Source organism: Anser cygnoides, chromosome 5 (assembly GCF_040182565.1).
Source record: "Anser cygnoides isolate HZ-2024a breed goose chromosome 5, Taihu_goose_T2T_genome, whole genome shotgun sequence".
NCBI classification, from domain to species: domain Eukaryota; kingdom Metazoa; phylum Chordata; class Aves; order Anseriformes; family Anatidae; genus Anser; species Anser cygnoides.
This window is the reverse complement of record NC_089877.1, coordinates 32,936,632-32,952,504: the sequence shown is the minus strand read 5'-3', so window position 1 is coordinate 32,952,504 and position 15,873 is coordinate 32,936,632. Positions and strand designations below refer to the sequence as shown.

Below are 15,873 nucleotides of genomic sequence, written 5' to 3'. Positions count from 1 at the left end.
AAAATCCAAATGAGAAGAGCTGGCCCTATTTATAGCAGAAAATAGCCTAGCTTGATATTATTTCTCTGTTTTCTCTCTCAATACACTCAAGGAAATGTTCCCAGCCTGCTGAGTCCTGTGAAGCTGTAGCTGGGAGCTGCAGCACTGGGAGCACAGACAGAGGCTGGCCCACAGGGGCTTTATTTGGGGATTTATGCTCCCGCGTTTGGCAGTCGCTGTATCAGCGGAGCAGAACTTACAAAGGCCGGCTCCCTGGCATGACAGTGACACAGCTGAGGCAAGCGCGTAGCCTGCACCCGGCCTGCCTTCACGCCATGCCCCAACACCCCTGGGTGAAGATGTTTTTTTACCCTCCTCGTGCTCATGCACCTTCTGAGCCCCGCCGAGCCCTGGTGCCAGTACCGCGGCGGGGCGATGGGTGGCCGCTCGCGGAAGTCCACGGGATGATGCCTTCACAAGGCTGGCAGGAGCTCAAAATCGTGCTTTGCAGCTTGCCTGTTTCTAGATGAATTTTTATTGGCATCAGAAGGCTGTGCCTGTAGAAAATCTGGGCTTGCCTTCGTTCCAGGAAGGCTCTAAAATTTTATTAGGAAAAATAGTGGATTTCTTTTTTTTTCTGTAAATATCTTAAAAATGGCGCAGTTGATAGCACATCACTGACCGTGAGCTTTGCAAATAAAGACACAGATGTCCTTAGCTCACTGTTAGTGAAACAAGGTGAAATCCTCAAGAGGACAAGGCTTTCTGCTTTCTTTCCACACATTCACAGGGCGACGTTCAGCCCTGGTTCCCCCACAACTGGCTGTCCCCATAGCCGCTCACCCAGCTGGAAGCAGGGCGCTGCCTTGCTTTCACCAGATGTGGTGACAGGGCACAACATACCTTTTCCTCAGTGTGGATGAACCTGCAGACAACGACTTCCCCCCCCCCCACCCCTTGAAATTCATGAAGGATGTCATGAAGGATGTCATCCTCCCACTTGAAGGATGTCATGAACTTCTGCTCAATTAGATTGGTTTTGCAAATCTATGGGAAGAAAGTGAAATCAGAATTTGACACCAGACTGGTCATTTTGCCTTGTATTGACATTTGGCATACAAAATCTGAAGAGATTTCTGGGTGTGCAGTTGGGGTTGCCCTTGTGAGGCCTACAGCGAGACTGGGAGAGCCGTGAAGATGCCTCTGGCAGCTGCCAGCCCCCAGCCCGCACCACGCTCGTTTCTGCGCTGTTCCCTGGGATGCTTCTGCAGTTTTGTGATGTGGTTGTGCTGTTTATCGGTAGCATCCATGGAGAAAGCGTTTCATGTATTATTTTGCTTTTGGCTGGTTGCATTGTCTCTGCCATTTCTGCAGCTTTTCTGGGCGCATCTCAGTGAAATGCATAATGTGCAAACGGTGCCCTTGAGTGGATGCCTTAAGGTGGCCCTGGTTCGCATGAGGGGCAGAGCCCTGGCCCGAGCCCTGCCTGCTGCCTGCCTCCCTGCACTGGCACTGGCAGGATGGGGAGGCTGCAGGGCACGGACACAGTTTGTCTTTTAGCACCGTTTACACCCTTAATGTCGATCAGGGCTGCTGCAAATGAGGATCCTGCAGCATGAGAACTACAGGCTTCACCTATCTGAGGAATCATCAGCACTTCCAATGTGCAAGGAAATAATTCTGGGAAGCAGCCGGCAGCTGGGGCACTCACTGAACAACGGCCAGCCAAGAGCACTCCGACAAGCCTCGGCAGCTGCTTTTGCACAGAGGCTTATGGACAGGGTAAGGTGCTTTGTGGCTGGTGCTTTCAGCCAGCCCTGGGGGCAGCTCCTGGCTCGCTCGGGCTGGAAGCCAGCAGCAGCACAGAGGCCCCATTCGGATCCCCGCTGCATCCTCTGTGCATGTGTCTGTGCTTTGGGAGGTGAGCATCAGGCAAGGGGGATCAGCCAGGGCCGGGCCCCTCACAAAACCAGGGCTGCTGAGCCAGCCTTGAGCTGTGAAATGTTCTCTAGAGCGTATTTTAGGAAAGGTTTGTTGTCCTCTCCCCATTTATTAAAAGGTCTGAGATTTATTCTATTGAGATAACGATCTGCCCTCAGGGAGCTGCCTTGCAAGCAAACATCACCCCCCTTTGCAGTTTTGCTGGTGGGAGGAAGGTTTAACCCCTTGCTCTCGGAACCTCCCGTTATCCTAACAAAGGGACAGCATCTGCTCCTGGGAACACAGTTTTCTACCCTGTCCGGGCAGGGAAGGGTTTCTTAGGTTGTGGTCCCTTCAAAATGGGAAAAGGATGAAACAATAATGGGCAAGACTTATCGCAGCTGGAGATGCCGAACCTCCAGTGGCTACAGCAGCTGGGGCCCTGGCTTGCTGCCCCGGCGGCAGCAAGGCAGATCCTGAGGCAGATCCCAGCTCCTGCCCCTCAGGAACCGGCCCCCAGCAAAAGGCCAGCTCGAGAGGGGTCCCCACAGACATTTTCCTGGGAGGATTCTACCTGAGATGAGCACCAACAGCAGCGAAGCTCGCAGAGGGGCGAGAAGAGAGGCTGCCAGGGAAGCGAGCTGGGAGCTCCAGCAAGTGGCCATTGGCTTTTTCTAGGGCCATGAAACTAAAACAGCGAGGGGGAGGCCTTCCACATTGCCCGACATTGTTCCTTGGGGGACTGTTTCTAAGAAAACCTGCTCAGCCCTTCTTCCCAACCTTACCTTTTTGCCCCTAGCAGTTGATCAAAGGCCTCAAGCTTTGGAAATAAAACCTTTATTTATTGATTTATTTCCTGCTGATTTACACATCACAACACAGTTTGCAGCTCTGGTGACAGGTATGTCCAGCACGTGCAGGCTTAAATTGTGATGACGATGTAAAACAGCAATGCTCTAAGATGAGCCATCCTCTTTTTGAAAACTTTGCCCAGTAGAAGTACCATTATGGCACTCTCGGAAAGCAGCCACCAGCAGCGCACCCTTCCCACACCTTCTGATAAGGAAGCCCTTATTTGGGATGCAAAATCAACACTGGAAAGCTAGGAAATGGCAGTTTTACAATTATCTCAGCAATCTTTATCTGGCTGCCCTGCGCGTAACGCTGATTTCATTAAATATTCACACATTATTTTCTTCATATGATCCTGACTCATTCGGTGCACAGGAAGTCGCATCCGTAATTCTGACATTTTGCAGGCTGAATGATTGATTCAAGCCTTTAAACAGCACACTTCAGGCGTGAGGGTGGTGGTTGTTGTGAGAAGCAATTATTGTTGTTTAAACGTAATTATTTTCGCGTTATGACTAATTATAAACGGGTGTTATTACTGGGAGAAAGTTTGTTTATGGGGGTTGGAGTTCGGCAGGCACAAACACACCGGGTAACAGCTTTGGCAGCCGGGCGCCCCTCGCCGCTCCCGTGTGTCACGCTTCCTGCCTCCCACCCCCTCACAACCTGCGTTACTCCGAACTAATTTTATTTATAACTAGGGAAGGCAGCGCCCGTTTCTGCCCGCTTTTTGGGGCGCACACGCCCTTGGCTTCCACAAGCCCCTCGGTTCCCCAAGGCGCGGGCCGCCGCCTTTGTGGCACGGGCGAGCGGGGCGTGAGGGGGCGCGGCAGGTGCCCCCCGAGGGCGGCTCCGGCCGCCATTTTGTGCCCCCTGCCCGCGGCGGCCCGGCCGCGCGCGCTTCCCTCGCGCCACGGCGGGGGAGGGGCGGCAAGGGCGGCGGCGGCGGCAGCAGGGCGGAAGCGCGTCGGCGGGCGGCACCGGCCAATCAGCGGCGCGCTGCCGGCGGGCGTCGCGAGGCAGCTTTGCCGCGGCCGCCGCGCTGCGCTGCTCCCCCCTCCCGGTTGTCCTCCCCCCCTCCCGGCCCCGGTAACGGCCGCGCGGCGCCGCAGCCGGCGCCCTGTTCCCGCGGGGGCGGCCCCGGCCGAGGGGAGGCGGGAAGGGGGGGTGGGGGGGGGAGGCAAAAACGGGAGCGGCCCACGTGATGGGCCGGCGCAGCCAATGAGGACGGCAGGAGGGTGCGCGTGGCACGCGAAGGCCGCAGGAGCCGCGAGCGGGCCGCGTGGGCCGGGGCGGTGCGCGGCGCCCCCGGAGCCGGCGGCGGGAGGCAGGTAGGAGGCGGCCGGCCGGCCGCTGCCCGCCGCGCCCCCCCCGCGCCCCCGGGGCCGGAGCGGTGCTCGAGGAGGCGGCGTGAGGCGTGCGCGTCACGTGAGCGCGGCCGCCCAATCACACGTGCGCGCTGGCAGGGCCGCGTTTGAGGCGAGCGGGCCGGGGAGCGGCGGCGGGCGGGCGGCGATCGCTCCTAACCCGCCGCTCTCCTCCGGGGTCGCGGCCGGCGCCGCCGCACCGCGAGTGGGGGTGCCCGGGGGTGGGGGTGTCCCGGCGGTGGGGGTGCCGGCTGTGAGGGGCGGACGGGGCGGCGGGGCTGCCCGTTGCCTTCTTCCACCCTCCGCCCGGGAAGGGTCCGGTGCGGCCCGGCCCCGCGCAGCTGCCGCCTCCCGGGGCCGGCGGGCTCCTGGGGCCTGGCCCCCCCGCCCCGTCGGGGGCGTGCCCGGCGCCTCCCGTCACACGGCCTCGCCCCGGCCCCGCGGGCCGCGCCCGCCCCCTGCCGAGCGGGCCCCGCGGAGGGGACGTGCGGGGGGGGGGGGGGGGGGGGGGGTGAGGCGGGGCGTAACGGCTCGCGGGCGGCCGTTGGCCCGCGGCGCCGCGCGTGCGCCCGGGCACGTCGCGTGAGGCGGCCGTTGGGCAGCGCCCCCTCCGGCCCCGCCCCGCCCCGCCGCTCCCTCTGCAGGCGGCCCCCGCCGCGCGCTGCCCGGCCCCGCCGCGGCTTCGTGCGGGGCGAGTGCGCCGGCAGCCCCGGGGTGGCGCCGCGGGGCGTCCCCGGATTCAAAGGGAGCCGGGGAGCGCCGTTTGTAACCGGTAGGCGTGAGGGCTTGCGGCTGTTCCTTCAGCCCGGCAGGCTGAGTGGCTTCCAGTAGCGTGGTTTGGGCTTTTCGCCTCGTTCCTTGAGATGTCAGAGCTCGTGCGTTCACGCTGCGACGCTGTTGGTGCGTGGCTTCTGAGCTCACAGGTCGTCTTCAGCCTCCCTTGGCAAATCTCCTTGAAGATTTGAAGACAGTGCAGACTCTGAAAACTGAAGGTCTCGTGAAGAAGAGGGCGGGCTGCAAGGGGAAATAGCGATTCAGGGCGCTCTGCCCAACGCAGCCGCTCAGCACGCTGCCGCAGCACCCTTTTGGTGCCCTCAGGCACAGGTTGTTTTGTTTGTGAGTCTATTGAGAACCAGAATGGGGAATTGATTCTTCTTGAAAGTCTTGCTGTGGGCAAGCATTTTTGTGCCTGTGTATGTGTTTGTGGGAAAATAGCTTAGTTCTTAGTCCTGGCAGAGATGGCAGAATTAATTCACTTACGTATTCTGTCAGGCAGCACCAGCTACTAAACTCACCTACTGCTTGCTCAGTGTTGGTGCACGTGCTGCTGGGAGGTTAACATGCAACTGGATGAAGCCAATGTTAGTCCCACTTGTTAATAAACTTGTTTGGTTGTCTACCAGGAAAAAAAATGAAATATTTTTTTTCACTAATACCAGTTCTTTACACTAGATTACACTAAAGCATGTGACTGTATGTTGACTGTTTAAAGCTTAATTTCCTGAGGAACTGGAAGTCCAAGATGCTTACAGACATGGTGGAAATAGATCTGTGCCTTAGAGGAGTGAGGAAGAGCTTTCACCTGAGAACAGCCGTTTGTCCATTTGCTGTTGCATAGGCAGCAGAGGATCTATTAAAAGAAATGGAGACATGATATGCAAGTAGGCAACAGTCCCATTAGCTGCAATACCAGCGAGACTTTCTTCTTGAAGTGTTGTTCTTCAATAATTAAGGATGTGGTGGGGTTTTTGTTTGGTTGCTTCCTTTTTAAATACTGTGTGACTTTAGAATCCAGCAGTGAATTATGATGGCAGAGATTCTCTTTCCACAGTGAGATGGAATATTCTTTCCTTCTCTGATGGATTCTGGCTCTTCTAGTGCCTATGATAAATCCTTGATGTGTCTCTTTCTGATCTGGATAAGGAAGAATGGAGTGAGAACAATTTGGGTGAGAAGAATGGTGAAGGCTTGTCATGAGAAGAAAGTAGCCAGAAGAGCCTGTTTAACAAAAACCGAATCAAGGCCCAAGTAGGAAGGCAGTAAGGGATATGAACATTACAGAAGATGGAAGATGGAGTGCGGAAGCCAGATAAAGTGTATCTACAATGAAAATGTTTGCATTCATTGCTACAGTCTCTATCTTCAGGAAAAGCCACTTTGGAAAACAAGGTCGTGACCAGTTTAGGTTGTGACCTAAGTACAGTTACGCAGATACTTGGGATGATGCAGTTGTGCTGTTTTGCTGACTCTTGCAGTGCAGTGCTTTTTGCTAATATTAATGTTGTGTGGTTGGCCTGACCGCAGGGTAAGTCAGAAATGAAGATGGATATGAAACTTGGAACCCATCGCCAACAGTCCGGTGCTTTAATTGCAGTACTCTCCTTTGTCGTAACTGAACAGGGGAATAGGGTTTCCCTGATGGTTACAATTTGATGTACTAGAGCCACTGGCGACTCCGTAGCAATGAGCATCTCTACAAAGCATGAGCTGAATGAGTAGCATAGTCCTGAGCTCAGATAAAGTCTTCCTTAATTTCCTGACTTGCTCTGCTGAATGTTCATATTTTTGGCTCTTATTTTTTTCTATTATGTGGAGAGGATCCTCAACTGGAGATCTGTGCATGCGATAAAAGTTCTTTGTGATGGCTGTGAAGGGACTGAAATTCATCACAATGGTGTCGCTCTTGTTGATTATGGCCAGTATTACATGGGAGAGAGCAGAAAAAATTGGTTTCTTCTTTTATCTTGTAACTTCCCGTAGTTGGAAGAATAGCATATTGAAAAAACCACAGCGTATTAATGACTTTATGAAAAATAGGGGGAGTAATTAAAATGCTTTATTTCAAATATTGAAATAATAACACATTGTAAATACCTACACAGGTAGAACACTGTGGTTATTTGCAGTGAACACTGACATTTCTCCCTTTCTTCTCCCCGGTGGTTCATAACTTGTATAAATGGGTTGTGTGTTTCATTTTGTAGCCTTCGGTGTTTGGGAGGATCTCTGTGTATCCCCAAAGCTCAGGTAGCTCCTTAGAGACTGGATATTGCGCACTGCGTTGTGGGATTAATGGTGTCAAACAAAACACTAACTTTAAGGGGGACTGAAAGTTGTGACACGCTTGGCAGAGTTTTTTCTGTAGGAGAGGCTGGTGCAGGTATTTCCTCCCTCCCCCAAGTGTTTGCCCGCAGAATAGAAACAGCAGCTTTTGCAGGGGTGCAGCTGTCGGTCTATGAAGCACTTCCTGAGCTACCAGCTAGTCAGCTGGGAATAGTCAGAGCTCCGGGTGGTGAGAAGTGAGTCGGGTTTTACTATAAAGTCATGCTCTGAGCTGAAATGTGACGTCTCACAAGCTGTGTCATTCCTGCACGCTGGGGATAAGTGAGTTCCCTGTGCAGGTACGGCATGCGTTTTGGTATATTTGCATCAACAAGGAAACCACAATCTGGAAAAGCAGTTTACTTACTATTTTTTGTTTTCCCCTGCAACAGTCCGTTTCTTAAAATGTCTTTTTTTTTTTATCTTAGGCCACAGCTAGGTTCTACCACTTACACCTGTAATCTTCTTGACATCAAATTATACTTCCTCACTGTAGCTAAAGGAAGAACTTAAGCTACTTCTCTGTCACAGCTAAGTGGTGTAAACCATTTCTTTTTTTAAGTAGATCTGGGGTGGGATTTTGTTGCCTAAGCACAGGGGTCCAGAGCCATTACATATGGTGTGACATCTGTGTACAGCAAACACTCAGCTCTGGCAGGCCAAAACTCTTCTGGAGAAGCAGTTGGAGAGCACTGGGACAAGTAATGGTACACAAATGGGACTGTATACCTTGAGAGGAGCAGTGTAATCCAGCATGGAGTTTGAGAATTAACAGACTTTCTTGCTGCGTGCTACTGTGTTAATCATTCGCCCACGTGGCAAAGCATTGGCTAAAGAAAGTGTGTTTTTGTATTTTAACCCTTCTAGTGTACACATTGCGCAACGCTTCTTACTATTTATAACATCGCTAGACTTCCAGGTCTTTATAAATGTTTTTTGTGGCCACGACTTGGGACTTGGTATGATTTTCAGGGCTGTCTGGTCTTTGTTACTGGCAGACTTTTAGACTAAGACTCTGCTGACTCACTTCTGCTGGGAGTATTGTATTGCCACGGTTGTTTTGGTAGCTGTCCGTTCCAGCTAGTGAGTGTAGTTTCAGCTGCTGTCACTTTTAGCTAGTGAATGTGAGAGCTGAAAGCCTCCGTTATACTCCAGTGGTAGTGCCTTTCATATACCATATCTGAAAGTACGCCATCTGACACAAGTCTGATGTCGTATCTCTACTTTTGCAGTAGGGCTCTCCGTGTTCAGACTGAAGAGATGACTGCTAACAAAAAACCATCAGCACCTCTTTTATGTTTTCCGCAGGTTTGCAACCGTTAAGTTCTGCCTAACTGTCTGCAAGATGCCTTGCTCTCCTCATACCCACCTAGCAAAGCCTGGGCCTTGTGACCCTCCAGCTGGTGGTCTGCTATGGATTTATTTATTTATTCATTTTTGAGAGGGGTTAGAAATAAGAGTGGCTGAAAAGCACAGGTTTTCAGTCCAGCTCCAACTAGCCAGTCTGTGGACTGCTGGTTGGTGAAAGTTACGGTGGCTGTTATTTCTGGTGGATAGGCTGGGAATTGGTGCTCTGTGCTTGCAGGCATTACTGAAAGAAGGAATGTGGTTTGCATGACACACGTTCAAAATACCATGTTTTAGGAAATAGTGTTGGGAAATACAGTCTGTAAAGATTGTAGTTTATGCTTTCGAGGTTCTGCAAAGCACTGCTGGGTAGTGAACTTCAGAGTTTCTGATATGACCATTACGTTATTAGTTACTACCAGGTGACTCCACTGATCGTGGAGGGCAGTATGCAGTTGGTGCAGGCCAGTTCCTTTCTCTGCTACCAGTTGGTGCCTAGCACAAACAGGGCTTAGAACTGCTGTTCTGACTGATCAAAATGGACAGGTCTTTATTGCAGTGCTCTGGTTTCTCGTCAGCTGTAAGCTGCTCAGAACGGGGTTACTTGAGCTGGAGGGAGGTCATGGAACTTCTCTGACCTGTACTGGTGAATCTGCTCTTTGATAAACACAAGGCTCTACTTCTGTTCCGGCAAGGCTTACTACATGAGTTGGGTAAACTGGTAGCAAAACCCCTGGCAGCGTCAACAGTCCCTGGTGTTGCTTCTCTTATCACAGGAACACGTGCCGTGCGTCTGTGGCCCTATCTGCGTCTCGGTGTAGTGCAGCTGCTCTGAGTGACTGCTTGGTGTAAATGGCCTCTTAGTAAAGGCGGGCGGGGGGACAGACTTCCTACTATCACCGTTCAGAAATGTGTTGCTTAACATACAGTTGTGTGTCAGTGTATCCTGTGGCCCTAAAACATGATGACCACTATACCTAACAAAAGGAATTCACGTTTTTATCAGGATCCCTGAACAGACATAACTTCTATTTTGGAATAAGGTCTGTACAGCAGTACAACGGCAGCCGTTCCTGCAGCTCCCCTACACCTGGGTGTGCTTGAGTCTTGCCCAGAAGATGCAGTTTGTGCCTTCCACTTTCTCTCGTGGTGGAAAGTGCGCAATCACAACTTCCTCTGTAGCGTTGTAGTGTAGGGAATGCTGGAAGCGCTCCAAGTTTTGTAACCAGCAAACATTTTTTTGGCATGCTTAACAGGGAGGCTTACAGTGATGAAGTTATAAACCAGGTGCAGATAACTTGCTGGTAAAACCACTGAGCCCTGCCTTTAACAGTGTGCCTCTGTGCATCCCGCCTGTGAGGCGGTTACTACTGAGAAGATCGGTGCACGGGAAGCCTCTGCTGTTGCTCCTTTATGTCTGTGTGGAGTCTCCTGGTGTTTGTCCAGGAAGGGTGCATGAAGACAGGGGAGACTGGGGCAGAAGAGGGAGGACAGAAGGAGAGAAATGTCCAGAAGTATGACGTGAGATTTGAAAATGGTGTTTTTAGGAAAAATGGGATAGAAGGGAGAACGTACAAAGGAAGGAGAAAGCATCAGAGAGGATTGTGGATAACAACTGGGATTCAGATATTATACTTAGGGGATTCCTAACCCAGTCAGTCAAATGAAGTGCTCACAAGTTGAATTACAGTAAATGCTTTTAATGTACAACTGAACTAAAATGCTTTCTTGATTCCTTCCTTCCCCTGGCTTCCCATTGGCTGCATCAAGTACAAAAGCACTTGACTGTTAGCCCTGGCTTTTTCTTGTGCTGAGGTACTTCAGGAACTTCTCAATGAGAACCATTGTGTGAAGCTGCTTCAGAGCATGGCTGAACATGACCTTAGCCAAAAGAATACTGTCTCCTTGTGAGGTTCCGTGCCTTCCTGCTCGTTCCTCTGAACCTTTCTTCTCTCCTCGCTCCCAAACCTGTGGTTAGCAGCGTTTGGGTGTGACCTGTCCCTGTCTCCACCCTTCTGCCCCCAGTACAGGGGCTGAATGCCGCCTTCTGCCTCTCCTTCATGAGCTGCTGGGGGTACCAAAGGCACAGCTGTACGTTGTTTCATACCGGCAGGATCGTGTATTTAGCTGGTTTCTCTGGACGGAGTCCTCATTTTATTCCTAGCTTGAGATCATTCTAGTTAAAAAAGCGCTGCCTGCCTTTCCCTCTCAGACGTGCCGACGTTGCGATTTGATGCACGTTTTCCAAGCGCCTGAGCAATGTGATTTCTGTGGTGACGTGCCGGCGGCCGCTCTCCGCAGCACGGCGCTCGGTTGCTATGGGACCCGCGGGGCCGCTGGCCCTGCTGCGGCTGCTGCGGCCGGGGGCGGTGCGGGATCGGCCGGGGCCGCTCCGCGGGGAGCCGAGCGGAGGCAGGCGGGGGGGCTCCGGCCGCTCCCGGCCCCGGGGGCTGTCGAGGGAGGGGCCCGGCGGAGGCCCGCCTGCGCCGCCGTCCGGCCGTCGTGTGGCAGCGCCGGGGGCGGCCCCGCGGGCTGAGGCGGGGCCGGGGGCAGCGGGGCGGGCGGGGGCCTCGCGCGGGGCGGGGGCGGGGCCGGGGCCGGGGCGGCGGCCGGGAGCCCCGCGGGGCTTCGAAGGCGGCGGCCGCAGGCGGGGCGGCGCCGCTCCCGCGCCGCTTCCAGAAGGTTCCGCGCGCGCGGCGCGGGGCGGCGCGGGCCCGCGAGCCGAGCCCGGCGCTGTCGGCGCGGGCACGTGACGGGCAGGCGGGAGGCAGGGGAGGGAGGCGGGGGGGGGGGGGGGGGGGGGGCCCGCCGGCGGGCGGCGCGCGTGCGCGCGTGGCGGCGCGGTGACGTCAGAGCGGTGCGCACGCACGTTGTCCCCAGCTGGCGGACACACGGTCCGCGTGAGGAGAAGGGGAGCGCGGCGCTCCCCCCGCCCCGCCGCGCCGCACGGTAACTACGGGCAGCGGGCGCGCGCCCCCCTCCTCCCTTCCCTCCCCCCCCTCCCTCCCCGCGCCGGCCGCGCCGCCTCCGCGCGCCTCCCGCCCCAGCTGCGAAAATTAACACCAGGCGCCGCCACGAGGCGCCGCCCGGCCGGGCCCGCCGCGGCCGCCCGCCGCGCCGCCGCCGCGCGAGGCGCCGCCGCCGCACCGGCTCGGGACCGCCCCGGGGCCGCCCCGAGCGACCGCCGCCGCGCCCTTGTCGCCGGGCGCTGCCCCGCCGAGGGGCGGCCCCGCGGGCCCCGCACGTGCCCCCGCCCCGCCGCCCGCCCCCGGCCGAGGCTTCCGGCCGCGGGGGGGGGGCGCTCGGCTCCCGCCGCCTCGGCTGCTCGCTCGGGCGGGCGGCGCCGCTGCCGCGCGGTTGAACGGCAGCGCCGCGCCTGCAGCGCCCGCTGCCATTGGAGCCCGCGCCCGCCTCCCGTCGGCAACGCGGCGGCGCCGGCACTGCGCGCCGGGCCGGCCGGGCTCCGCTCTGCGGCGCGGAAGCCCCCGGAGCTCCTTGCCCCGGAGCTCCGTGTTCGCACGTAGCAGCCTGGGTCCCTGCCTGACGGGGTCCGGCTGTGCTCCTGCACGGCGCCGGGCGACTGGCGCTGCTTTTGCCCAGTTGGCTCCCTAGGGAGCTGCCTCTTCTCCAACTTGAGGTCTGGGGATGGCTGAAGGGTAGCTGACGCTGATCAGAGCTTGAGGCTTCACAAGTGCACGCGCTGACCCGGAGCAGAAACTGCGCACCCCAACACAAGAAATACTGAAGCCGCGTTATAATAAAAGTGGCTGCTGTGTCTGACCAAGTGTAATAAAACGTGTGAAATTGTTCTTGTAATAGATGATGGTAGTGCTGAAGGAGCATAGCTCCTGGCTACTGTAATTGCTTATAATCGCATTGTAACCACAAGCATCTCAGAAGTGCTAGATACTGTGAGCGCCACTTATGGTAGAAATAACTTTTAGTGCCATGTAGGAACTTTAAATATTGGAAAGCAAAAACAGTCTCAGTAGCTCTTTGTACATGTTGAATTCTGGCTGAGTGCATGGCTGTTGAGACCTTTTGAATTTATTTCTGGCATGTATAAGCTCTTCCTGAAGTGAGGTTAAAGTTAAAGGCTTTCTGTACATCTCAAACCACATTTAAAATCACTCAGTGTATTTCCTCAATAAGCTACTACAATTTCACTTTACGGTGCACAGCATTAATGTGAACTCACTTTGTGATCCTGCGTTCAGTATACATACGAACGTGCTGTGTGTGTGGTGAGAGTTGGCAGGTCAGTGGGAAATCACGTACAACTTAGAATGTGAGTGCTTTCTCCCCGCTCCCCAGACCTATGATATTAATAGACATTTATTTCTCTATTGTGTTTTTATGGTTTAGAGCTTTTTTAGGGAAGCCTTCTGGGGGACTGAAGAAATGCTCTGTTGAAAAAGCAAGGCAATGTTCGTAAAACAGAAAATACGAAGCTGGTTTTGCACAACTGATTAATTTTGTGTTCCTTTCAGTAGTGTTGTGTGTGTGTATAAATGTTTCCTCCTCAAAGTAAAACTGAAAACCATGTCTTACAACTTCACAGGTCAAAGCCTGTGGAGAAGGCTTTTTTTCCTCTCCTAATTTAACTTTTACATGAAATTCTAAAACATTGAGCTGAAAGAGTAGAAGCAGGTCTCTTGTATTTCTTAGGTGTCGAGACCATTCATCACGGGATATAAATCGCCCATCTCCTGAGCTCTGAGGTCATTCCCTGTGTACATGTGGCTGCTGGCTTGGACAGCCTGCTTCCTCCTACAGTACTGCAGTCCTAACAAAACACACGTGTCTTACTGAAGACCTAATTCACTTAAAACTTGTGAGCCTGAGTTAATTATCTGAGCAGAACTCTGCCTTCAACCAGCTAACTCCTGGTGATGGTGATTCACTCTTGTTTCAGGTTCCTGGTTCCCCCCAGCTATGCATTTGATACAAAAATGGGCCGTTCTTTTTGGTGTGGTATTCCGTGTGTAATCGTGTTTAAAATACAAATATCTGCGTGGGGGAATGGCAGTCTGGTGAGGCACTGGAAGGCTACTTTAAATGTTCCAAGCTGCTTAAATAGTATATATATTTTTACTGTCTTAGCATATTGATAAAACACTCACCTGTGGGTTAGACGCAAAACACTGGAATTACGTATATGCAGGTAGAGGAAACTGTTTAGTTTCCTAAGCAATGATTATCCTAATCATATCAGTACCAATGTTTTCTTACTTTACTTAAAGTATTTTCATAATTTAGAAAACAGAGGTAGCTAAGTTTGCCCCGTGCTTTTCATTCTTCCATTTTATCTTAGCTGCATGGCCTTTTGGAAGGTTAGTTGGCCTATTTTTTCCCCAAGCATACTCATTGGAACTATTTTGGCCCTTCCATTCTTTGTCTCTGTCTTGAACAAGCTTTTAGAAGATCTCAAGTTCATGGGGAGGGAAGGGATCCCAAAGAAATCCCAGCCGCACAGACTTAGTCTTTCTCAATAAAGAAGTTTGAGGAAAACAATTTTTTTTTCTCCCGTTCCCAGAGGACCACTGGAACCTCTTTATTTCTGGCAAGAGCAAATGACTTCTGCCTTTGTGTCAGAAACGTGCTGTTTGCTCTCCTGAAAACTTCTGCACGTTTGCTAAATGCTGTTTCTTAAGCAAACCTAAAAAGTTGATCCAGTATCAGAACAAAGAATGCTTTGATATACTGACCAAAGCAAAGAGCCCTGTCATGGCAAAGCGTTAAATGAAAATGCACTTTAAGGATGTTGTACTCTGAGGCCTGAAGAACATATGCACAAGCAGACTTGACTTGATACGTCCTAATTGTGCTTGATTTTATAGTAGTGATTATCTTTTAAGTTTTCTGTATGGAGAACTGTTATAAAAAGGATCTCTCATGAGACTTTAACACCTTTTTACGAGATTGTATTTCAATAACTTTAACTGGCTTTCCTTTTTTTTTCTTTACAGAAAGGCGACCACATGTAGACGATTATCAGAACTGCGTAGAATTTACCTTTGATTTGAGAGCTTATAACAGTGCTCATCATGGAGAAACAGCAGATTGTGCTGGGTAACCGGGATGGCGGGGCAGTGTTTGGTACAGCACCTGCTTTCTTCGTCATCCTGAAACAACAGCAGGGGAACGGTAAAGCTGACCAAGGAATCCTAGTGGCGAACCGCGATGCCTGCGCCCTTGCCAGCAGCGTGTCAGCTCCAGTCAAATCCAAAGTGAAGACCTGCCTCCCAGCTGACTGCGTCTCGGGGGGCATCACTGTCACCCTGGATAACAACAGCATGTGGAACGAGTTCTACCATCGCAACACGGAGATGATTCTGACGAAGCAGGGGAGACGCATGTTCCCATACTGCCGGTACTGGATTACAGGTCTGGACGCCGGCCAGAAGTACATCCTGGTCATGGACATCTCCCCCGTGGACAATTACCGGTACAAATGGAACGGCCGCTGGTGGGAGCCCAGCGGGAAGGCAGAACCCCACGTCCTCGGGCGAGTGTTCATTCACCCGCAGTCGCCTTCCACTGGCCGATACTGGATGCACCAGCCGGTGTCCTTCTACAAACTCAAACTCACCAACAACACCCTGGACCAGGAGGGTCACATAATCCTGCATTCGATGCACCGCTATCTGCCACGACTTCACTTGGTGCCTGCAGACAAAGCCACAGGAGTCATTCAGCTCAACGGCCCCGATGTCCACACGTTTACCTTCCCACAGACAGAGTTCTTTGCAGTTACGGCCTACCAGAACATACAGATTACCCAGCTGAAAATAGATTACAATCCTTTTGCTAAAGGATTCAGAGATGATGGGTTGAGTAGTCGGCCTCAGCGTGATGTGAAACAAAACAGTAACTTAGAACTGGAAGGAGGTAATGTTTTTAGCTCTGCCAGCCTTCGTGGTCGCCCTGCTGAAGTTGATGCGTTAGGTTTGCATCAGAGGAGTTTAGATTCTTCATTCATTGGTCAGAACCCATCGGACATTGATATGGAAAAAGAATCCTTTAATGCAAAAAGGGACTTAATGGGTTTCCTGGACACTGACCTGGCTTCGGGTGATATGCCAAAGCTAAAACAGGAAGCCTCTGAAAGGTGAGTTGACATTCTGCTTTTAGAACAAATACTGGTTGAGCAGGGGAACGTGGTAAAACGTCAAGTAACGGGATGGCCATTAGACAGATCTTTGCAGCTAAAGTTTGCTTAACCTGAAATGATGGAACACTTAACGTTAGTAAAAGCTTCTCTTTGCCTTGAACGGTCATCTATCAGTCTGGATTTTCTAATGCA

At 52.9% G+C, this 15,873-nt stretch overlaps 1 protein-coding gene across 18 annotated transcripts in view; it reads left to right on the top strand.

Annotated features, from left to right (window-relative positions):
* Nucleotides 1-3,796: 3,796 nt before the first annotated feature.
* MGA (MAX dimerization protein MGA) overlaps nucleotides 3,797-15,873 on the top strand; it is a 66,199-nt gene continuing 54,122 nt past the window's right edge. For 3 of the 18 annotated variants that reach the window (XM_066997798.1, XM_066997801.1, XM_066997795.1), the window contains exons 1-2: nucleotides 3,807-4,082; nucleotides 14,537-15,678. In XM_066997798.1, the coding sequence (XP_066853899.1) occupies nucleotides 14,615-15,678 (1,064 nt within the window). In that variant the 5' untranslated portion in view covers nucleotides 3,807-4,082; nucleotides 14,537-14,614. Of the gene's footprint in view, nucleotides 4,083-4,748; nucleotides 4,891-11,361; nucleotides 11,517-11,652; nucleotides 15,679-15,873 lie in introns of those variants that run through there. The other 15 variants (XM_066997796.1, XM_066997797.1, XM_066997800.1 and 12 more) reach the window with 13 other exon arrangements.